The sequence below is a fragment of the Sceloporus occidentalis genome, unplaced genomic scaffold (genome assembly GCF_023333645.1).
Source record: "Sceloporus occidentalis isolate IW3139 unplaced genomic scaffold, rSceOcc1.0.p SCAF_4, whole genome shotgun sequence".
NCBI classification, from domain to species: Eukaryota; Metazoa; Chordata; class Lepidosauria; order Squamata; family Phrynosomatidae; genus Sceloporus; species Sceloporus occidentalis.
In genome coordinates, this window is record NW_028316984.1 from 29,317,996 (window position 1) to 29,340,296 (window position 22,301).

The 22,301-nt window shown below is 40.2% G+C and overlaps 1 protein-coding gene across 1 annotated transcript; it reads left to right on the plus strand.

Moving 5' to 3' along the window:
• The first annotated feature begins 639 nt into the window (after nt 1–639).
• On the plus strand, nt 640–21,947 carry SLC40A1 (solute carrier family 40 member 1). The gene is made up of 8 exons (XM_089519609.1): nt 640–1,010; nt 3,517–3,584; nt 11,013–11,172; nt 13,181–13,296; nt 13,491–13,617; nt 15,902–16,147; nt 17,276–17,929; nt 19,456–21,947. The coding sequence occupies exons 1-8, from the start codon at nt 980–982 to the stop codon at nt 19,773–19,775; spliced, it is 1,722 nt and encodes a 573-aa protein (XP_089375735.1). The 5' UTR covers nt 640–979; the 3' UTR covers nt 19,776–21,947.
• The last annotated feature ends 354 nt before the right edge of the window (nt 21,948–22,301 follow it).

Genomic DNA, 22,301 nt, shown 5'->3' on the forward strand with positions numbered 1-22,301 from the left:
GGAGGAAGAGGGAGAAGAGGGAGAAGGAAGAGGAAGGGAAGGAAGAGGAGGGGGAGGAAGAAGAGGAAGAGGAGAAGGAAGAGGAAGAAGAGGAGGAGGAAGAAGAGGGACAAGGAAGAGGAAGGAGAGGAAGAGAAGAAGGAAGAGGAAGAAGAGGGAGAAGGAAGAGTCAGAAGAGGAGGAGGAGGAAGAGGAAGAGGAGGAAGAGAAGAAGGAAGAGGAAGACGAGGAGGAGGAGGAGGAGGAAGGAAGAGGAAGAAGAAGAGGAGGAAGAAGAACAGGAAGAACAGGAGGAAGGCCCTGTGGCCTTTCTGGGTGTTTGTGTTTGTGTGTGTGTGTGTGTGTTTGTGGGCGCCCTGAGGGATGCAGGGCTCCCTAATGGAGGGTGGAGATTGCTGGCCCTATAAAAGTGCCCCCAGATGCTGGCTGGGCCTCATCCTTCCCAAAGGGCTGCTGCTGCTGTGGCTCTCCTCCTTGTCCTTCCAGTGGGAACAGAGGGGCAGGAGGGGCATGCAGATCAGGCGGGCGCTGATAGGCGACTCTGGGCCCCGTCTCCTCCGCCTGGGCTCCGTCTGCAGTATAAGAGGGAGGCTCTCTGCATTGCCAGAACAGACAGAGCCAGCAGCAGAGCAGGAGGAGGAGGAGGTGGGCGCCCAGCAGCAGCAGCAGCGGTGCCCTTCCCCTACACCCAGCCCAGGGCCCCCTTGGCCACCCTTGGCCCATAAGGCCATCGCTTTCCAACTTCAGCTACAGTGCTAGCTAAGTTTGGAAAGACCAACAGGGAGGGAGAAGACGCCTTTGCAAGGCTTTGGGTTGCTGCTGTTGTTGCTGTTGTTGTGAGTGAGTGTGAGTGCCTCCAAGGCTCTTTCCTCTGTGCCCCCTTCTCCTCCCATCCCTGCTCTGCCTCTGCCTGGAGGGTCTCTCTATCCTGCAGGGAAGGCTGGAGAAGAGAAGGAGAAGCAAAGGAGCAACAACAACCATGGAGCAGCCAAGTAGTCAAGGATGCTGCGGTGAGTGGGAGGCTCCTGCAGGGGAAGAGCTTCTTCTTGTTGTTGTTGTTGTTGTTGTGTGGCTCCAAGTCCTTTCCAACTTACAGCCACCTTCTTGGGGTCTTCTTGGCAATTTCTAAAGAGAGAGAGGGGGGAGGGCTTTCCTTTGAAGCTTTTTTCTTTCCTTAATTTTATTTGAGCCTGAGTGTGCAAAGCGCTGTGCAATGTTAATAGTAATAGTAATAATAATAATAATAATAAATGTTAATAATAATAATAATAGGCTGAGAGAGTGTGGCTTCTCCTCCCTATTTTATTTGAGCCTTACTATGTCAAGAGCTGTGCAAACTTTACAGTGCTCTGTAAATAAATGTTAATGATAATAATAATAATAATAGCAATAGCAAGTACATTTCTATACCTCTTATCAGTGCACTAAGCACTCCAGTGGTTCTCAACCTTGGGTCCTCCAGACATTTTAGACTTCAGCTCCCAGAATCCCTGATCATTTGGGCATGCTGGCAGGGACATCTGGGAGTTGAAGTCCAAAACATTTGGAGAGCCAAAGGTTGAGAAGCAAGCGGTTTACAATGTGTGTACGCTAATTGGGTGCTCATTTTAGCAACCTACGGAAGGATGCCAGGCTGAGTCAACCCTGAGCCCTGGCTGAGATTGAACTCACAACCTTGCGGTTTGTGAGTGAGTGGCTGCCGTACAGGCATTTAACCGCTGCACCACCAGGGCTCCTATATAATAGGTTGAGAGAGTGTGGCTTTTTGCCCAAGGGAGTCAGGGCCAAGGGGATTTGAGCGTGCACCTAAAGCTCCTGTTTGCCTGGAAAGAAGGCAGACTGCAAAGGGAAGGCTGGGAATTGTAGTGTTTGTGAGACATTTAGCCTTCCCTGTCAGAGAATTTTTATATGAATCTGACATGCATAGACACCCCCCCGCCGTCTCCCCAGGAATTTAACTCCGAACTTTTCCTTCCACCCAGAATGTGGGTCCCACCCAGAACCAAGCCTTCATCCCTTGCGCAAAAGCAGCCAGCACAGAGCAGCTCCTTCCTCTCCCTCAGCCCCCGTCTCTTTCCAATCCTTGGAGAGAAAGGAGTCAAAGCATTGACACTGCTTCCACACACACTGCCTTGGCTCCATCTCGTGGAACCCTGGGATGTGTAGTTTGCAGTGGCACCAGAGCTCTCTGACAGAGAAGGTTTAATAGGTCACAAAACTAAACCAGAATTCCATAGCATTGAGCCATGGCAGTTAAAGCGGTGTCAAAATGGATTATTTCTGGATGTAGATGTAGCGAAACCCCAGAGTATTTGAGGAACCTATGCATTCTGAAATGGTGAGGGAAGTAGACACATTCTCTCTATATGGGCTGCATACCTTCTATAGGAAAAGACTTAAGAAAAAGACCAAGGTTGTGCTGGACAACAGGTATGTGGTAGGCGGAAAGAGTGCCTGTATGTCATCTTGTCACACCTTGAAGAGCCCAACGTGGTTTGAGCATTGGACTACAACTCTGAAGACTAGGATTCCAATCTCTCCTTGACGATGGAAACCCACTGGGTGACCCTGGGCAAGTCACACACTCTCAGCCTCAGAGGACAGCACTGGCAACCCCCTTCTGAAGAAGCATACCAAAAAATCCTGTGATAGGGTCGCCTTAGGGTCGCCACAAGTTGGGAATAACTTGAAGGCAAACAACAGCACACACACCACACAGGTTCATAATGGTGCTGTGTATTTTGCATTTGATGGCATTTTTGCAAGGGACGGACATATCTATGTGAGAGAAAAGTGTGGTGTGGATTAATTGCTAAGAGCTTGACTTTTATATCCTTAAAACTACTACTGGAATTTGATAGAATTTTCTACATGAAACAGTATACAGGATGATGCTCAGCCATTCCCTGTTATCAAAAACCCATCTCAACTGTTTGTGGTCTTGACAGTAGCACTTCCATACGCATGTAGTCTCTGCAAAATATCTGCAGTAGAGTTATCTTTGTGGTTGGAAATAGGATTAAAGGTCTGGGTAGCAAAATTAATGCCATTCAGTATGTGACAGAATGTAAACTGCTTGACAAACCCTTTCAAACTTCCTAATCTGGCACTTTTCACATGTGCTGAACTACCTTTTCCATTCCTCTATTGACTTGCATTGCTGTGCTAGCAGGGGATGATGGGAATTGTAATTTGACACATCTGAAGGTAAGGGGCACCAGGTTGAGGAAGGCTGAAGCATTTAAGAAAACTCAGACATGGCAGGCATATATATATATATATATATATATATATATATATACTCTGCAATAATGTTATTTGAAAAGCCTGTGTCAATAGGCACAGTTGTGATCCTGTGTCAGTAACAACCAGCTAAATAAATGCCCATTGCTTTCATGTTTATTATTTTGAAATGTGATTTTAAATGATGCCCGTGCATGCTCAAATAAAAATGTTCAGTAACTTGCAAAATGTACTTGAATTATCTACATCAGTTCTCTCTTACTTCTCTTTCAGGATCCTGTGTCAGTTACTTCACATCTGCAAAATTTCTGCTGTACCTTGGACATGCCCTGTCCACTTGGGTAAGTACAGTAGATCTACATATGATTGACTTTTATTATAATGAGTTGCATATAATTACATTTTTATTGTATGCTTCATCAAGACATTTAACAAGAGAGCCGTGAGGTGAGATATTTTGTCACTCAGTTATGCAGGAGGCGAGTGGTTAATGGGGCCTGGATTTTAGTCCAAACCTCAAAGGGGCTATTGAAAATGCCTAACTTATTTGGGTATAGGGGTCAGCACCATGGATAGCTCCTTCAAGGTTTGGACTGGAAAACTCACTAGAGAAGACAATAATGTTTGGTAGGAGAGAAGGCAGTAGGAAAAGAGGAAGACCACATTCCAGATAGATAGACTCAATTAAAAAAGCCACGGCTCTGAGTCCTGAGCAGAGTGCTTAATGACAGGGTGATTTGGAGGTCTCTCATTTGTAGGGTTGCCATAAGTTGAAGTTGACCTGGCAGCAGTTAACAACAAATTCTGACTGCCGTTCAATAATATGGTTAGGTTTGATTTTCTAAGGTTATTTACAGAACAATCTTTTCCATTTGAGCTTTACTTTGTATTAGTAACTCTACATATGAGTAGAACTGGGATTAAAATGCCTGAAGCTTGGGTAAAATCTTCAAGATCACTTGACATACTCCTTGTTAATTAACTGAGTTATATTTTGAGCCCCACGTAAAACATATTTTATACTCTGTTTTCGGCATTAATTGAAAAAAATTGCCTGCCTTCCAGATAATATGTAAAGCTTAGCCATTTTACAATGGATTAGTTCTCTTTCATTATCCCTTTGATGTTCTGTGGATAAGAAATTCAAGGTTCTACATTGTGAATTATGTAGAAACTACTTTCTAATTGCTCAAGAAGTTTGTTTTCAGTTAGTAGTATGAGGAAACATGTTCCTTCACAAGTTGTAGACAGAGAGGTCGCATAACATTTGCAAGCAGCAATATAAAAATTTCTTGTCTCCTAATTCAATTAAGAGTTAAGCCCCCTTTCTTTATTTTTTAAAAGAAACAATTGCTATATATTTTAGTACTTGTGCTTTTGTGCCTTCATGAGAAACCTGACTTACAGCACTTCCATCCTAGTAAGTTCTTGGCAAGATTTAGTCAGAGGCATTTTGTTTTTGCCTTTCTCTAAAGCTGAGAAAGCCTGACTTGCCCAAGGTCACCCAGTGCTGAGTGGAAATTTGAAACCTGGTTTCCTGGAGTTCGAATCCAACACTCAAAGCAGTACACAGCACTGGCCCTCATATCTTACTCTGTTGTGGTTAAAATGAATGATAAATCATGGAGTATTTCCGTGGTTTACCAAAATGGCAGTTATCAAAAACAAACATGTGCAAAATATTAGCAGACCAGTCATTTGAGGGAAGATTCAGATATTCACATCTCTGCCTGTAGTGTTTGATATTTGTGAGGCTCTGTGATACATGCAGGCACATTTAATTAATTATATCACACTACATTTTATCTTGTCTTATCCCCTAGATTGGTTAGGACACTTTACCTAGTCCCCTTCTGCTCTCATAACTTTGTGAGGTAAACTAGATTAAGGCACAGAGAGAGGTCACACTGTGAGCTTTGTGTGTCTACGTATAATAATATCTATCAATGATAACATGTCACCAAAAATAAGGGCTAGAATTCACTAAGGTTTGTAATCATGATACCTATGTATTCCTCAGTTTAGGAGATATGTAGGGACCATGAAAAGTCTCAAATCCCTATTTACTGGGCAGCAGCTACTGCAGTTGATGGAGGTCTGTTCCCCTGTTGCTTGGAAAGCATCTAATATTGCCACCCAGTCTGTCCTGTGAGCTATCTCCAGTGTGAGAGGGAATTGAGACAGGGACTCTACTGTTGCTATTGCATTAGAAATCACTTATGGGCTGGCAACGTCAGTCAGCTGCTTCCAAATCAGCAAGGGTAAGTGGGGACTGGGGGAGTTGAACTGAGAGACAGCACTTAGCTATGTAACTAAGGTGCTTACATTTTCATTACTGTCTTTGTGAATTATGGCCAATATATTCTGAAATTATGGTTGAACTGAATGTGGGACTATGCTGGGAATTGTAGTAAAAAAGCAACTTTTCCAGGCTCTGCAGGAGAGTAGACTTGATGTGGGACTATATATAATATGAATCAGATATAATGAATAACCGAGTGCTCCAGTTAAAGCAGAGAATTTGCTTATGGACACAGTCTTTCTGTTTTTCATTTCATTTATTAATTAAAATACTTATATCCTATCATATATCTTGGGTTATCAAGGTGGTGTACCAATAAAATCAGCTTAAATGTTGTATAAAGCGAAAACATATTAAACAAGTAAACGAATTAAAACAGTTTAAAACCGTGTGCATGTATAAATTTTGGACAAGATTAATGAAGCCCCAAATGTTTTAATAAAAAGCCACACTTCTGGTACCACATTTGGTACCAGAATAAAAGAATCATCTGTGCCAATCAGGCCTCCAGGGTGGGAATTGTGTGGACCGTTTGGATATTGTTGAACTGCAGCTCCCAGTACTGGCAATGCTGGCTAGGGCTGTTCGAATCTGTAGTCCAATAACATTGGAAGGGCTATACAGTTCCTGACCCTATTCTGGAATAAAACAATGAACTTGCCTTGAAACGTTCATTGCTGTTTTGAATAATCATGAATGATCATGCAGAGCTGGATCAAACCAAAGACCTGCCCAGTCTATCATTCCTACAGTGTTCAACCAAAAGCCTCTGGGAAGTCCCAAAGCAAGCTAACATCCTTGTTCTGATGTCATTTGCTAGCTGCTGGTATTTGGAGGCATTGCTTCTTCTGAACCTGCAGGAAGTGCATAAGGGAATGCCCTTCAGTACAGTGCTATCAAACAAGGTACTAAACAGGTCCTAAGACTGACGTTGTATTGGAAGTGGAAAGGAGCAGCTGTTTGGGGTGGCTTTCAATGAAGCATATATTTGTTCTAAACCTTATGTCCATCCACTAAAAGACTCTCAATACAGTTCAAAATGAGGCATAAAAATACTTGAAGGCACAAAGAAGCTGGAGTTAATAAACATTATAATTCCCACATACCAAAGTATGAGAATTGAATGTGTGCCACATCAAATCGATTGAAACTAAAGGATTTGCCATTCTAGAATGTCAGATTATGGGTAAAGCACATGTGTAGTCAAGAATATATTGAATGGTTTTACTGTAGCTCAGGGATGAGCAGCTGGTGGATCTAGGCTCTCAGCCTAATTTCATTTATCCTTCAGCCTAATCTCAGAAGACATCTACAGTGGTCAGTTGATCTGTCCTCTCCTCAGTGTGCTATGTGGGGAGGGAGACTGAGAGAGAGATAAAGGTATAACAGGGAGATGGGAGGAAGGGGAAGAAAGTTAGCAACCTCCTATTCTATTTAAATCTGGCTTGTTTGTATAGCTAGGTGACCAGCCCTTTAGTTATGTACCTGCCTCTGCCCTTCGTGCATATATCTCTGTCACATAGTCATTAAAAATATACCTCTGGACTCTGAATTGGCCATAAAATTTAAGGACAAGCAGAGTAAAAGTAGATTTTATTTCTCAAGAGAGAGGAGAGTAGGAACACAGTTCTGGACAAAGTTGAGTATTTGTTGTATTGATGTTGTGTGCCTTTAAGTCATTTCCAGCTTATGGCAACACTAAGGTGACCCTATCATAGAGTTTTCTTGGCAAGATTTGTTCAGAGAAAGTTTCCCCTTGCCTTCCTCTGAGGCTGAGAGTATGACTTGTCCACCGTCACCCAGTGGGTTTCCTTGGTCTAGTGAAGATTTGAATCCTGTTATCCCAGAGTCCTAGTCCAAGCTCAAACTATAAGTCACTGTCCAACACCAACATCAGATGATTGATGTTGTCAGATCAGTGCTAGTTAAATACAGGCTAGGCTAGTTGGGATACATGCATGGGGGCAGAAGATGTACAGTTGGCTCCAACTTGTGAGGATCAGTTATACTTATCATGGCCAATGTTCCTTATCAGACTATCTCTTAAGTAGTCTTAAGGACTTTTAAGGTGTTGTGGTCTCACAGAAAAAAGGTATTAAGTTTCATTGATTTTGTTGGGGCTTGCTAGTAAAGTAGAATTTGTTTAAGATGATGGTGTACCTATGAAATGGTTGTACAGTTTGGATGGAGCGAAATTATCTCAACAAAATCCCTGGGTTTAATTTGTTAATAGCAATTTACAACTCCCACAACAATCTTATGTGTCTGACTCATCTTGTTTTGCTTTGTAATTGGAAAACAAACAGGCTAAGAAACATATTCTATGCCTGATGTTTTCCCCATACATCATTAGGTTATGTGTTAATAAAATTAACAAATGGATGAGGGTGGGAGGAAAGGAGGGAGCAAAGCATATTCTTAGAAGACCTAACTTAGTAGGACCAGTGTTTCGCCTACCATGAATGAATGGGTGCTTACATGCTATGTAGGACAGTATTTAGGTCTTCCCTTTGGTTATTAATTAGGAAGCAAGTAACTCTGTCAAGTGATGCATCTGCACTACAGAAATAGTGCAGCTTGACACCATTTTAATTGCCATGACTCAATGCTACAGAATTCTGGGATTTGTAGTTCTGTGAGATATTTAGCCTTTCTGTCAGAAAGGTCTGTTGCCACAACAAATGTCAAATCCAAATTTACAAGCAAGCCCCAACAAAACCATTTCTGTAACTATGAACCAATAAAGTTAAAACAATGTCGAACTGCATTATTTCTGCAGTGCAGATTCAGCCCAGGGTCTTCAAGAAAAATTTGTGCTTAATGTTATGCTGTGAGTCTGATAGCTATCTCTCCAGTCTATATTTTAATTTGAAGTTAAATGTTGTTTCTACCTGTATCACCATGCGAAACCTGAAAAAATATCCCTTGTGAACTAACAATGTTGCTTTCACTGCACTATTAGAAAGTAAGGTGGTTTAGGGCCATTTCATCATGCAAAAGCAAATCCAGAATTACCAGTAAAGTGTCTTTTCAAAAGGAGCTGAGGCTAGCTATAGCTCCTAAATTAAGTGTTTCTGTATGATGCATTCTGTCCCATCCATAATTTAAATTATCTGATGTATGCTTAGAAAAGGAAAGCTTTAGGTGTGCACTTAAAAATGTAATCTGTGAAGCTATCCTTCAGTAACTTTATATGTTCTGTTAAAATATTTTATAGTTTCTCTTATACTGAATTGATATTAGGCTGCTGTTTTTCTTTCTACTTATATCTGTTTCAGGCATTAACTGTTGGGGTGTTCTGCATTACCTGTAGTTGCTTCTTCTGTCTTGTTTGTTAAAGAGGGAGAACTCTACCCAATGTATGGTGCAGAACTCCTTGGAAAAAATAGATGGTTATAATACAAGTGTTGCAGGGGGGAATGAACATTATGCATAGGCTTGTTTGGCAAATTGTCTTTAAATGGCTTGACCCTTCACTCATATAATTACCCATTTATCATGGAGTAGTCCCTTTGTCTGCAATATAATTTCTATAGAAAATTGTGGACTACAATAGGAGTGTAGGACATGTTTCAAATATGTTTGTGACAGTCAGCCAAAGTCAAGTAATCTCCTGCTAATTGGTAAATGAGGAAACAGTATATATTTTCAGTGGTGGGGTCACAGTCCTATTCTGATAGTAGCAGTTTGCATTTCTGTGTACTTATTTTGAGTAACAGTGAAATAATTACAGGCATATTTGATCCCTCAGCACTTTTCCTAATCAGAGTTGGCACACTATCAGAGTTTCTAAGATCATATCAAAATTTCCAGCTACTCAGACATTGCCTTTCCAACACCAATGGGATGTATTAGTTTGTAAGCATATGGAAGTTGAAATATAATTCATGTCAAACACAGTTGGAACAGTTTCTGGGACCACACCTTCATAAAATCAACCTGAGTTGTAAATGCTATGTAGCTAGACTCCAGGAGGGGATTACAGATGAAGGATGTAAGAATCCTTTGTGGTGATGGAGGGAAGGGGTTAATTGTGGATTATGATGAAAACGCACAATTTTAGGAATGGATTGAGTCTTCAGTAAAGGGCCTCAATACAGTGTGTGAGCTGAAGGATTATGTAGAAAGATAATTTGAAAGGCATTAATGTGTAGAGTGGGGTATGACCCAACCCAGGTCCTGGAGTAGAAAGTTGCAGCAGTTTGCCTCTGAAAATGGAAACCTTATCTTGTTTAGATGACTGTGAGTGCAAATATAAGTATGCATCTATATACAAGCTTGCCACTAAAAAAATCCCTCACCTGTAAAAAATAATAAAGCAGGAACAGCAAGCCTAACCATGTTAAAGATAATTATCACAAGCGTCTAGTGAAACAACAACAATGGGTAAAATAGAAGTTGGAGATTTCCAAGAGAACCATTTAGCCAGTATGACAAATGCACCGCTCCATGCTGCAAAGTCAATAAGCTTTTTGGACTACTGTTCCCAAAATGGCTGTGCTGGCTTGCTGGGGAATTCAGAGTCAGCTTTTCAATCTCTCTTCATTCCACTGCTAATCATTATGGTTACTGCATATTCTTATTGTGTCAGTTAGTCCTTATAAGAGCCTTCTGCTTGAAGGCTGTAACAGAAAGGCCATTTCATCAACCAGATAGTTGACTGGAAAAGTTTATGATCAGTATGATTCTGTTGAAGAAGATCTGCAAGAAGTCAATTCTTTCTTCATGCCAGTTAATTCTGACTGGGAACAAGAGTGAGTATGTGGGACAATGATAATGAATTTTCCTAAAAATGTGTGATGACATGACATATATGAGTTGCCACACATGTAGTGCAATACTATGCCTGTTTATTTTTTTAAAAGGCACCACTGCATTCACTGTAAGTCACTTAGTATGTTTAACATGGAGTGTAGTTCAGGGCTATTCATATTGTCCATATGGCTTATGGAGATTGTTAGGCTTTAGGAGACCTTAAATTGTTCATGGTACAGACTCAGTCTGGTGACCCTTTTAAATGTCTCATGGTGCATGAAATGGGCCTGATATATGAAAATTTATTTTCAGGGTAATAGAGTGCAAAGATATATTCTGAGTAAGCACCAGGGTATCTGCCAAAGCCTACAGTGCAGAGGGAGTAGCCAGGCCTCATTGTTGGTACCAGTTCCCTTCTCCTCTCAAAGTGTGTGAGCAGCATCAAGGGGAAGAAAGAGCAAAGTCCTCCTTACCTTCTCTCTTAGCTGGGACAGTGGTGTGGCTTGGGCCCTGAGAGAGAAAAAAAGGCAATTGTGAGAGTAATTATGGTAATGGAGGCTGATTCAGTGGAAGGAAGCCTAGAATAAAGACATCTCACCTGAGCCCCACTTCTTGGCATGGAGACAATGTGGTTGGAGGAACATAGTTTATGGATATGTAACATCTTGATATACAGCCTATGAACCTTGAAATGAACTTTCTTTTTTTCTAGGGAGATCGTATGTGGCATTTTGCAGTGTCAGTCTTCCTTGTTGAACTGTATGGAAACAGTTTGCTCTTGACAGCTGTTTATGGCTTGGTTGTGGCAGGATCGGTTCTTCTTCTGGGAGCCATCATTGGAGACTGGGTAGACAAGAACGCCAGACTCAAAGGTCAGTAATGTTATAATAATGTGTCCTAGAGGATATTTGCATGCATTAAGAGTAGTCATAATCACAGTAAGAACAATAGAAGATGCTGAAACAGCTACACTCAGTGCTGGGCTTCTGTTGAGATTATTATTACTTTTTAACTGCAAGCTCTCAGTTTTTAAAAGGGACTCTGACATTTCTTTGGTTGCAGTCTGAAAAATGATGTGATCTTCAAAATGTATAACATCTGGATAAAATTTAGAGAACTGTCTGATACATGAAGACAGGGATGGGGAACATGTATCCCTCCAGGGGTTATGAATAAAATTGTACTACAAGCTTCATGATTTCTGACTTTTGGTTGTGCCTGCTAGGGTTAATAGAAGTTAAACTCCAGCAACAACTGGAGGGACACACGTGCCCTAATTTTATCTGCAATCTTGTGCTTTCTTTCCTGGGGGAAAAGTACTTGGGAAGCAACTGACACTCACATCTGAATAGATATGGATAGTGTTGGTAATATCTCTTTTGGAGTTGTCAAAATAATAATAATAATTGTCCCAAGTTGCCTGTATATACAAAAGTAAGTGCTTTTGAGTTCAGTTGGATCTCCCCCAAGATTAAGTGCTACCAAAATTGCAATTTTAAAATAGTAAAATATGTGCATCAAGGACAGGACACCACATCTCAGTAACCTTAGTAGTGACAGTATGTATGCGTCAAAATTCATATGTTTTTTCTACTGAACTGAGCACTTTAAATGTAATGTAATTATATGATGTACTTAAAGCTAATTTTACATAATTAGTGCCATAAGAAATGAACTTCATGTACTCAAACTGGGTGTTACCTGCTTGGTAGTAGCGTTAGCATTTTAAAAACACAATGTCTTTATTCTGAAAACAGAACAAAGGGACGAACACCTATTTCTTGTTTTACTTTGAACGCTAGCCTAAAGGGACAACACTAAGAAGAATTAATTAATCTCTCTTAGCTGACAGAGCACACAAGCCAGCATCCCTGTAGTTTGAGGAATTTACTTCAGTCCTTACTATATATTCTGCATTTAAAAATGCTGTGGTCAGTCAGATGGTATTTTAGAGAAATACCTGACACATTAGTTTTGTTCACGCCTCTTTATTTCCCACTCCCTTCTTGCTCTGAACTTCTTGAAGAAAAGTAGCATGAACTGGGTTATATTATGTTTCTCTGAATGACAACAGAGGTCCTGTAGAGATGACTTCATTACCTAAGGGCAATACAATCCATTTCTTTGGAAAATTTCTCTTCACTAATGGCAGAACTGGCCCCAATGGTAGAATTGGGACTAAAACCTCATTGAACTTAGGGAAGGGTGACCAAATGTCATAACTACAAAGAAGGTCAAGACATTGCCAAATGCAGGACCTTCAAAAATGTAAGACATTCCAAAATAAAAGCTAAAAACAGTCATATAAATATAAATCCATGCTTCTTAATCATGCTAAAAACAGAGGACATTTTGAAATTTCTCCTGGACAGAAGGCTGAAATGTAGGACATGTCCTGGAAAAGGAGGGTGCCTGGTCACCCTGACTCAGGAGGACTTACTGCTAAGTAGACATATATACAATTGTGCTTTTCGTTTAAAGCAGCTAGCGCAGAGGTGGATAAAGTGTGACGCTTTCCCAAGACTCTTAAAATCTCCTAGACTTTAAAAAATATTTTTAAATATTTTCCCAAAAGATTTTTTAAAATCTAGATGAACATTTTAGTGACCACAAAACATCCAAAGGGTAACAAACTGCTGCTTTTCCAGCAAGGATTTCCTTTTATCTGCAACCTCAGTTCTTTGAAACATGACAAAAAGATTGTAAAAGTTCCTACCCCAAACCAGAAGTGGAAACTGGAAGTCACTTTGGGTTTAATTCTTGGTCCAAAATGGTCTGGAGAATGGGTGATGTGCACAGAATGTATGCATATTCCCTGTGATCAGTGTTGATGCAACTTAAAGTGTAATCCCCTCTCCCTTTATGCTTTATTCCAAACAGTGGCCCAGACATCCTTAATTGTGCAAAATGTGTCTGTCATTTTGTGTGGCATCCTCCTGATGATTGTCTTCATTTTTAAAGATGAACTTTTGAAAATGTATCACGGGTGGCTTCTTGTAAGTACTGTACACAAACTTCAAAAACCTTTGAGAACATTTGGGTGGGCTTCTGTTACACCATTTTCTTTTTTTTTTAAAAAAAAGCATTCAGTTTTCTTATCATGAGAGTTTCTTCTGTCATCATTAAGCTTTGCTGTGAAACATTTTCTCTCCCTTTCTTTATTAGTGTAAGTTTCCTTCTTCTCCCACAGACCTTGTGCTATATTCTTGTCATCACAATTGCGAACACTGCAAATTTGGCCAGCACAGCCACTGCAATTACCATACAGAGAGACTGGGTAGTTGTTGTTGCTGGTGAAAACAGAAGCAAACTGGCAGGTGAAGTATATTGGCTTTTGGTTATCTGTGTGCTTGGGCTTAAACAAACAGAAATCAGCAAAAAAAAAAATCAGGATTGCAGGAATCATGAGTCAACAGTCAGGTAATAAAGGGCAGTTTAGATACCTTTCTCAACTTTTTTGCCTCTTTTTATGAAGAACAAGGGCACAGCAAATTACAGGGTTTGCATTTCCAAGTAGTCATATAGTTGTCATTATATTCTTCAGTCTGTTGTTATTGTTCAAGTATTTCACTATCAAGTTTGCTCCGGCAGTTTTTTTTAGTTATTCGTATTTTGAATCAATACTTTAGTCACCTTGTTATCAAAATTTTGTTTACTGTATAAGTGCAATGCTTAAGGTTCATAGTAGTTCTGCCAGGTAAGATGAGTTCATGACAATATACCCTATACTAAGAGAAATGAACTGTATGGCCCTCCATTAGTATAGGGCTTGGTAGTCTGTGGCTTTCAAGATGTTCTTGGACTATAATTCCCATTAGCCCTAATGATTGTCAGTGTAAGCCAGAGTTTCCCAAACTTTGTTCCTCCAGATGTTTTGGACTTCAACTCCCAGAAATCCTAGCCAGTTTGGTCAACAACCAGGAATTCTGGGTGCTTAAGTCCAAAACATCTGGAGAACCAAAGTTTGGGAACCACTGGTGTAAGCTAAAGCTGATAGCAGTTGCAGTCCAATGACCTCTGAAGGACCACATGTTCCTTATCTACATTAGTATAATGCAGATAGTGTGGTAGAGTGGATACTTGAGCATTATGGTTGCAAATAAATTTGTAGATAAGAAAAATGTAACAAATGGCAGGGTACAGTCTGCCAGAAAGAAGTGCCTCCATGGCACCTCTCTTTGCTCTGCAGGAGTGCCGCAGCAACCAAATTGCGTGGTGCTGCTGTGCAGCATAAAGGGAGCGCTCGAAAGCAGCTCCTTTTTGCGGCGATGCCGCAAAGCGCCATAGCCAGTGCAGTGACATCGCAGCTGCACCACCCTGTCTGGAAGCGGAGCAGCTGTGACATCACTGTTATGCACCCCATCTGGTGGGCGCGCCGCAGCTGCAGCACCCTCGTCACGTGTGAGGGTTGCTGGGCATGTGGGTGCTCTGCCCACCAGGCAACCCTCACACAGGACGAGGGCGCCACAAAGGCCTGTCTGTTCCAGGCCAAATAGTTCTTGAATATGGACTTTAATTTGGGCTTTAATCAAGTCATGCTCCAAAGTCTTAAAGAAGTGTCTGGGTTTTTTTCTTTTAAAAAGAACTGTTCAGCTTTGTATAAAGGTAAGTTTTCAGATTAAGGTATTATGAGGAATCCACCAGGATAATAGATATGTCTGTGTGTTAGGCTGTGAACCTCTGGAGTAAATTTTACTGAATTTGCTTACAGCTCTTTCATGCTGCAGAAATAGTTTGTCACCAGTTTGGGCTGGAAAAGATGGCCTGTTTAAGCCCGCTTCCAGGCATCTTGGGAGCATGACGTTTACATGCCATATGCTCCGAAGTCTCCTGGACAATGCCTGGAAGTCGGCTGGCTGCCCAGATGTGGGCAGCTTCAAGATGTTCCCATCCAGAAGCCGCCCTGGGGCCACAGTAAGGCCAGGAAAAGTGATTCTTTCCCAGCCCAGTTGGAGCAGATCTTTTCAGCTCCTGTTTGGACTGGGTTCAAGCCGCTCTTCGTGGCCATCTGTTCAGGCTCTTTAACTATCATGGCTCCATTCTGTGAAATAATAGGGTTTGTAGTTTGGTGAAGTATTCAGCCTGGTCTGTCAGAGAGCTCTGGTGTCTCACTGAACTACAAATCACAGGATTCTGCAGGATAAGAGTCATGGCAGTTAAAGTGGTGTCAAACTGCTTTATTTCTGCAGTGTGGATCCAGCCTTAGAAATCAATGTGTATAAAATATGCTTTTGTTTATTATCCCCAACAGAAGTCTCTATGTGATCTGCAAATCTTATAGTTTAGTAAATTACTAACATATCATCATATCATTAGAAAGTATACTAAAAACAATTCGCATGTATCTGATGTAAAACCATAATATATATAAAATGAATCGGGACTCCAAAAGAATTGTAAGAGTAAAAATGATGATACACTGATACAATCTAAACATGTGCTACAAAGGTGAAACTAAAAAGCCTGGAAAAATAAAACAGAACAACCCCCCCCCAAAAAAAAAAAAATACAATTTAGAGGCCAGGTGGGGCCCTCAATTTAACATTGCAATTTACCATATGCTGAAGTATAAATTTTGTATTCTTCCATTTTGCCATATAGATATGAATGCTACAATACGAAGAATTGACCAGCTGACCAATATCTTGGCTCCAATGGCTGTTGGGCAGATAATGACTTTTGGATCTCCAGTGATTGGATGTGGATTCATTTCTGGTTGGAACTTAATTTCCATGTGTGTAGAATATATGTTGCTCTGGAAAGTTTACCAGAAAACTCCTGCTTTGGCTCACAAAGCCAATTCAAAGGCTGAGGAATCAGAACTGAAACAACTGAATGTGCAGAAAGGTACCAATGTTTTAAAGAGTGTCTTTAATAAAATAAATATTTCTTTCTCTATCAATATATCTATAGCACAGTCTTATGCATGTGTACAGGTAAAGTCTGTTGAGTTAATTATGTGTGCATAGATTGACAGACTATTTATTTGTTGTCTCAAACACACACGTGTTCCAGAATTTTTGGCACCATTTTCAAGGTCTGCAAGTCTATTTGGAAAGATTACTCTTGCTTGCTTTATTCATTCAAGTTCTGAATCATCACTCCTTGCCATTTTTTCTTCCAGTACCCATTTAAGATACTTCATATTCAACAGACTATTAAAGCTTTATACATTCTGAGTACTTGAGGGTCTAATTACATTTTCCATGCATAGGTTTAGGAATGTGGCAAGAGATCCGCAAACAGAGTTCTGCTCATAGAACAGACCACTCATGACTCCTGCAAACAGAAGAGATAGAAAGGAAATTTATGAAGTTCCCTTTTTGAAGTGATACTAGAGGTTGCCTAGAGGAAGATGAAGTGGTGAAAATCTCCCAACCTTCTGTTTGCAGAAAAGTCAGGTTCTGAAACCAGATGTGGTACCTCCAGAAATAGAAGGACTCTTATTCTTTGACAAACTGCATTGGAAAGAAGCCTTTGTAGTAGCTCTTAGAGTCCTCAAAGTAAGCCCTCCCTGCCCCAGAGAAAACATTATGAGCTTTTCCAGGGGTACTCTTGTCATAAATAGGACTTAGAAAGTTGCTGTGGTAAAAGTTTATTTCCACATTGAAACATTTTAGAAACAATATTCTTTGGTTTCAGCCAGATGTTCGTACTGAAATGTAATTGAATTAACCACTGAGTGAAAGGAGATCTTGAGAAAGTTACATTTTTGGACTACAGCTCCCACAACGTAGCAGTCAACATGGCTTGAGAGTTCTGGGAGCTGTAGTTAAAATAGTAACTTTTCCACACTCTGAAAGAAAGTATGTGACATATTAGGTTCTGCTAGATTCTAACAGACTTTTAGTGGGGTTTGCACATCCCCATTAAAATCAGGTACATTCCAATGTATCATGTTGACCTACTTTTGTGTGATGGTAGTTTTAAAATGTTTTTGGATTGGCAATACTTAACTCCTGTCTCTTTCCACAGATGGTGAACAAAAGCTGACTGAAGGCATCCAGCTCATAGGTGAAAAGGAGGTAGCCATCTTGGAGCCCAAACGAGAGGAAGAAGTTGGCTGTCTTTCTCGAATGGCTGAGCCTTTCAGCACATTCCGTGATGGATGGGTCGCCTACTACAACCAGCCCGTGTTTCTTGCAGGCATGGCCCTAGCTTTCCTTTACATGACTGTTCTGGGTTTTGATTGCATTACTACTGGCTATGCATACACACAGGGGTTGAGTGGCTCCACACTCAGCCTCTTGATGGGGGCGTCTGCCATCACAGGAATCCTGGGGACAGTAGCCTTCACCTGGCTGCGTCGCAAGTGTGGACTGGTGCGCACAGGCATAATCTCTGGAGTGGCACAGCTTGCCTCTTTGGTTTTGTGTGTGGTCTCAGTGTTCATGCCGGGAAGTCCTTTGGATTTGACTGTTTCCCCATTTGCTGACATCAGTGCTAGATTATTTGAAAGCAATCCATTGCCTACTATGGCTCCTGAAGGCGATCGCCCCGAAATACTATTCACAACTGGAATGCCTCTCTTGGTCAATGGGTCTACCTCTGATCCAGTACTGGCTCCCAACTCTGTGCCTCTCATCTCTGTTAGCCTTCTGTTTGCAGGTGTCATTGCTGCAAGAGTTGGTGAGTTCATGCATCTTCTCTGAATTGTTGATTTGATTGGGTTGGATAAACGTATTTGTAGATTCATCTGCGTAAACTACATATTAATAGAAAGTCTGTAACACGGGAGTTCTTAGTCTTGGGTCCCCAGATGTTGTTGAACTCACAACCCCAGGAATCCTTGACCATTGGTCATTCTGGCAGGGGTGCCTGGGAATTCAAAGTATAACATCACCTGGAGACCCTTGTCATCCTTCTCTTAAAGGGAGTTGGAGTGTTAGCAGAATACTTCATTTCTAAATCACTGTTCTAGCAGCACAATCCTTTACTAGTAACCTCACCTGAATATAAAATTGCTAATGCAAAAATAACAGTTTAACATTCTCTTCCTCTATCTATATATCTGTAGCCTGTCTGTTAATCTATATATCTATACCTGTCTATTAATCTATTTATGTATGAGGTTGGATCCAACAAAATCCTCTCATGGAATGAACCTCTCATCATCAAGAGGTTTTTGATTCCTTGCAACTTTTTCACTAGATGAACAGGGGAGAAGATTATCTTTGTTGATTCTCCTCCCTTTGTAATCTTTGATCAGCCTCTCCCCATCTCCTCTGCAGGGTTGAAGGCTCCTCCAGATCAGTGACAGACCTGATGCTGGGGATTTCAGAAAGAGCCGGTAATTGGCAAAAATAAATAAATAAATAAATAAATAATGACATTTCCCTGATAGTGGAACAAAATTTTTGGATCCAACCCATAGCCTTTGCACAAAACTAAAAAGGCAAAAAGCAAAAGCAAAAAGAGATCAAAACAAAACAAAACCCTCCATGTCATTTTGACTTTCACTCTGACATTTTTATTGACAACAAAGCAGTACTGTTAATAGTACTGGACCTCATCCCCTTTCCCTCCATCATTCCCTTCTCCTTTTGTTTCGTGTCTTTTAGATTGTAAGCCTGAGGGCAGGGAACTGTCTGATTAAAAACAATAATTGTAAGCCGCCCTGAGAGCCATTAGGGCTGAAGGGCGGGATATAAATACCTAAATAAATAAATAAATAAATAAATAAATAAATAAAATTAACCGTAGATTGCAAAACCCTTGCTAAGAAAATGGTCATGTTGAAGATCACTTTAAATTACAATTGTCCAGTTATGTTCCCTGCCATGTTTCATTCATTAATTTGGAGTGCAGTCCAGGGTGTAAGCCCCATTTAACACAGAGGGTCTTGTTTCCAAATAAACATGAACAGGGTGGGGCATGTAATAGGCAATCTACATATTTTTCAAGAGTTGCATTAGTTAATTATGCTTGTTTATATGTGGAGCAGAGACTTTCCATTTAGGGAATCCTGTTTTGTTTTGTTTTGTTTTTTGCCAAGTAGGAAGCAGTCTCATTGTCATCCATTAGAGAAGAAAAAAGATCTTATCATTTTGGACCTTTTCATTGTGACATCTTTTTAAAAGTATGAGATACACTATGTGTTTTCCATTCTCCCCTGCTGGAATTTAGCATCTTTTCCTTTCCTTTTCCTTTTACAGGCCTGTGGTCATTTGATCTGACAGTCACCCAGCTGATCCAGGAAAATGTGATTGAATCGGAAAGAGGAATCATAAATGGTGTCCAAAACTCCATGAATTACCTTCTCGATCTGTTGCATTTCATCATGGTCATCCTGGCCCCTAACCCTGAAGCTTTTGGATTGCTGGTTCTTATTTCTGTGTCCTTTGTTGCAATGGGTCACATCATGTACTTCCGGTTTGCCCATAAAACGCTGGGGAGGAATGTCCTTCTGTGCTGTACTCCTGAGCTGAAGCCTGTTGCTAATGACCCTCCATCTTGTGATGCATCAAGTGTCTAGTGTATCAGTTGTAACTGCCAACTACTACTTTTTTCCAATCCATGTAGATTTACATGCTTTATCTTATGGGCCTGGAACAACCAGTACTACTTCAAAATGATGGTGTTCAAAGTTTTGATCTCTCACCAAGCCATCAGCCTAACCTGATTTCCTGCTGCCATTTGTCTTTAGGGAAGAGACCAGGTGTAGCTTCTCTCCACTTAGAAGTGACATAGTTTATTTATTTAAGGGGAGATCTCCCCAAAAGTTAAAAATTAACAACAGAGGTAAAGACAATTAAACAAGGAGGTGATGGTTCTGATTATTTTTTAAATAAAGAAAATTCAGGTGGGGGGTTACATTAATTAAATGTATTCGATTATGATTAGTATGGATAGTGCCCTCCCCCTCCCCCATATAACACAAATATACATTTTTGCCTTTAAAGAAATGATTTCCCTGAAAACATGACTAAAACATTACACAAATGAATATCAAAAAAGGTAATGTGCTTTATTCATAAGCCAAACTCTAATCTGTGGCCAAGGTGAGAAGGGAAGCAATCCCTCTTTATGATGTTTGAATATGTTGGTTGCTTCATTATACTCTTTAAATAAGAAATAGTGCAAAATATTGTAGAATATATTACAGAATATATTACCTAGTTGTAGCACTTTCTAGGAACTCAGAATTGCTTGGTATAAACAGAAGCTATAAATATACTATACTTAAAGCATAGAGCTTTTTAAAAAAATTAAGAAAACTTTTTACGACATTTTGGATGCATAGTTTTAAGGGTCAGAGATGTAATGTGAGGAAACGTGTGTGTGTGTGTGTGTGTGTGTAAAATAGAGAGAGAGAGTAAATACATCATTCTACATTGTTCTATTTTAAAAATGAAACATATATTTACGATTAAAATCTCAGCCACTAACTTTAGGGTAGTCCCACTGATGTCAAGAATTGTAGCCAAGGACCAATTTGTTGTGGACCTCTCTATTCAAAAACACTGAAATGACTGAAAATTCCTAGTGAGCACAGTCATTTCAGCGAGGCATGTATAGAAGCTATTCTGAGTGGATTGAGGTATGTGTATTTTAATTTTTGCCAGGAGGGGTTGTATTTTATGTTGTGATAGTACTTCTGAAAAACCAGACACATTGAACATAACAGATTATCAAATGATTCATAATCTGAACTGATTGAAACTTATAAAAACACATCCCTTACCAGCTGTGTCCATGCTGATGTACATTAGAAACTTTCTTACTAGACAGATAGTTGGCTGTGTTGTTGATGACAATGCCAACTGCAAATTGAAACCGAAGATTGCTCTGAACTGACAGTTTGTATTGCCTTTTCATAGGCATGCTTGGGGTGCTGTAGGATCACATAATTGTCTCTGCAATGCTGCCTGCAGTCTTGTTTTCTACAGTATCCATTCAGCATTGTGGATTGTGTCCTGAAGGATGGCCATCCATCCATCCATCCATCCATCCATCCATCCATCCATCCATCCATCCCTTTATTTATATCCCACTTTTTTCCAGACTGGGACTCAAAGCAGCTTACAAATTACAGTGAAAAATTAAAAATATATGAAATCCTTTTGCAGAAGCCTGCTTAAGGTCACAGACATGGTGGTTTGCGGGAATGTATAGACAATTTTACAAATTTTATAAAACTGATATGCACTCTTGTAAAAAAAAAAGTACCTTTTTATGTCATATAGCTTACTGAACACTTGTATTTAAAAAAATGTTGGTTGCTGTATGATCTGGACAAAGTAGCTGTTGATGATAAGTAATCTTAAAAAGCTATATATGTTTGAGTCCTTTTTGCAGTGTACAGAAATGGATACAGTGGCCTAAATCCAGTTGTTAATCCTAAACAGAGTAATACCACTGAATCAATAGACCACATAGAAGTTTTTATTTGCTAAGTTCTGTCTGATTGAATGGGTGTGCTCTGGTTCAGATTCACAATTGGATTTTGACCAATGTGTTTTACATTCACATTTTTATGCACTTTTATGGAAATTGCAGTAATGTTCTACAAGCACTTTGCTTTCCCATAGAGCTGAATCCTTTTTACTGTAGCCTGGAGTTTTCTAAGATACAAGTGTGATTTTAAATCTCTGTTGATAAATATTTGTAAAATACTTGTTTGCATAAATATAAACTATTTTTCAGACTTTTGCTATCCATTTTTTTTTTTTGGGGGGGGGGGTGAGGTTACACTACTTTGCACATACAACTTATATACCAACTTAGGGCCTGAACAGACAGGCCAAAATAAAGCTGCTTCAGGTCACTTTGGAGGTATGCAGTTTAAATGATGCGTGTGTCCTAAGAGGCCAGAAGCTATGCCAAAGCCTTGCTCCATTCATAAGGATTGGAGTGCAGCTTTGGTGCAGCTTCTGGCCTTTTAAGATGTCATTAACAGCATACCTCCAAAGTGACCTGAAGCAGCTTTATTTGGCCTGTCTGTTTAGGCCGTAAGTTAGTATACTTAACTGGCCTGCTCCTCCCAAACATAAAAGAAATG

What these genes read in the sequence shown, in the direction of transcription:
- SLC40A1 (XM_089519609.1), top strand. Translation starts at nt 980, where the DNA reads ATGGAGCAGCCAAGTAGTCAAGGATGCTGCG. An exon ending in AAACAGAAGCAAACTGGCAG is followed by an intron (nt 13,618 to 15,901) that starts GTGAAGTATATT and finishes TTTGCCATATAG; the next exon opens with ATATGAATGCTACAATACGA. An exon ending in TGTCATTGCTGCAAGAGTTG is followed by an intron (nt 17,930 to 19,455) that starts GTGAGTTCATGC and finishes TTCCTTTTACAG; the next exon opens with GCCTGTGGTCATTTGATCTG.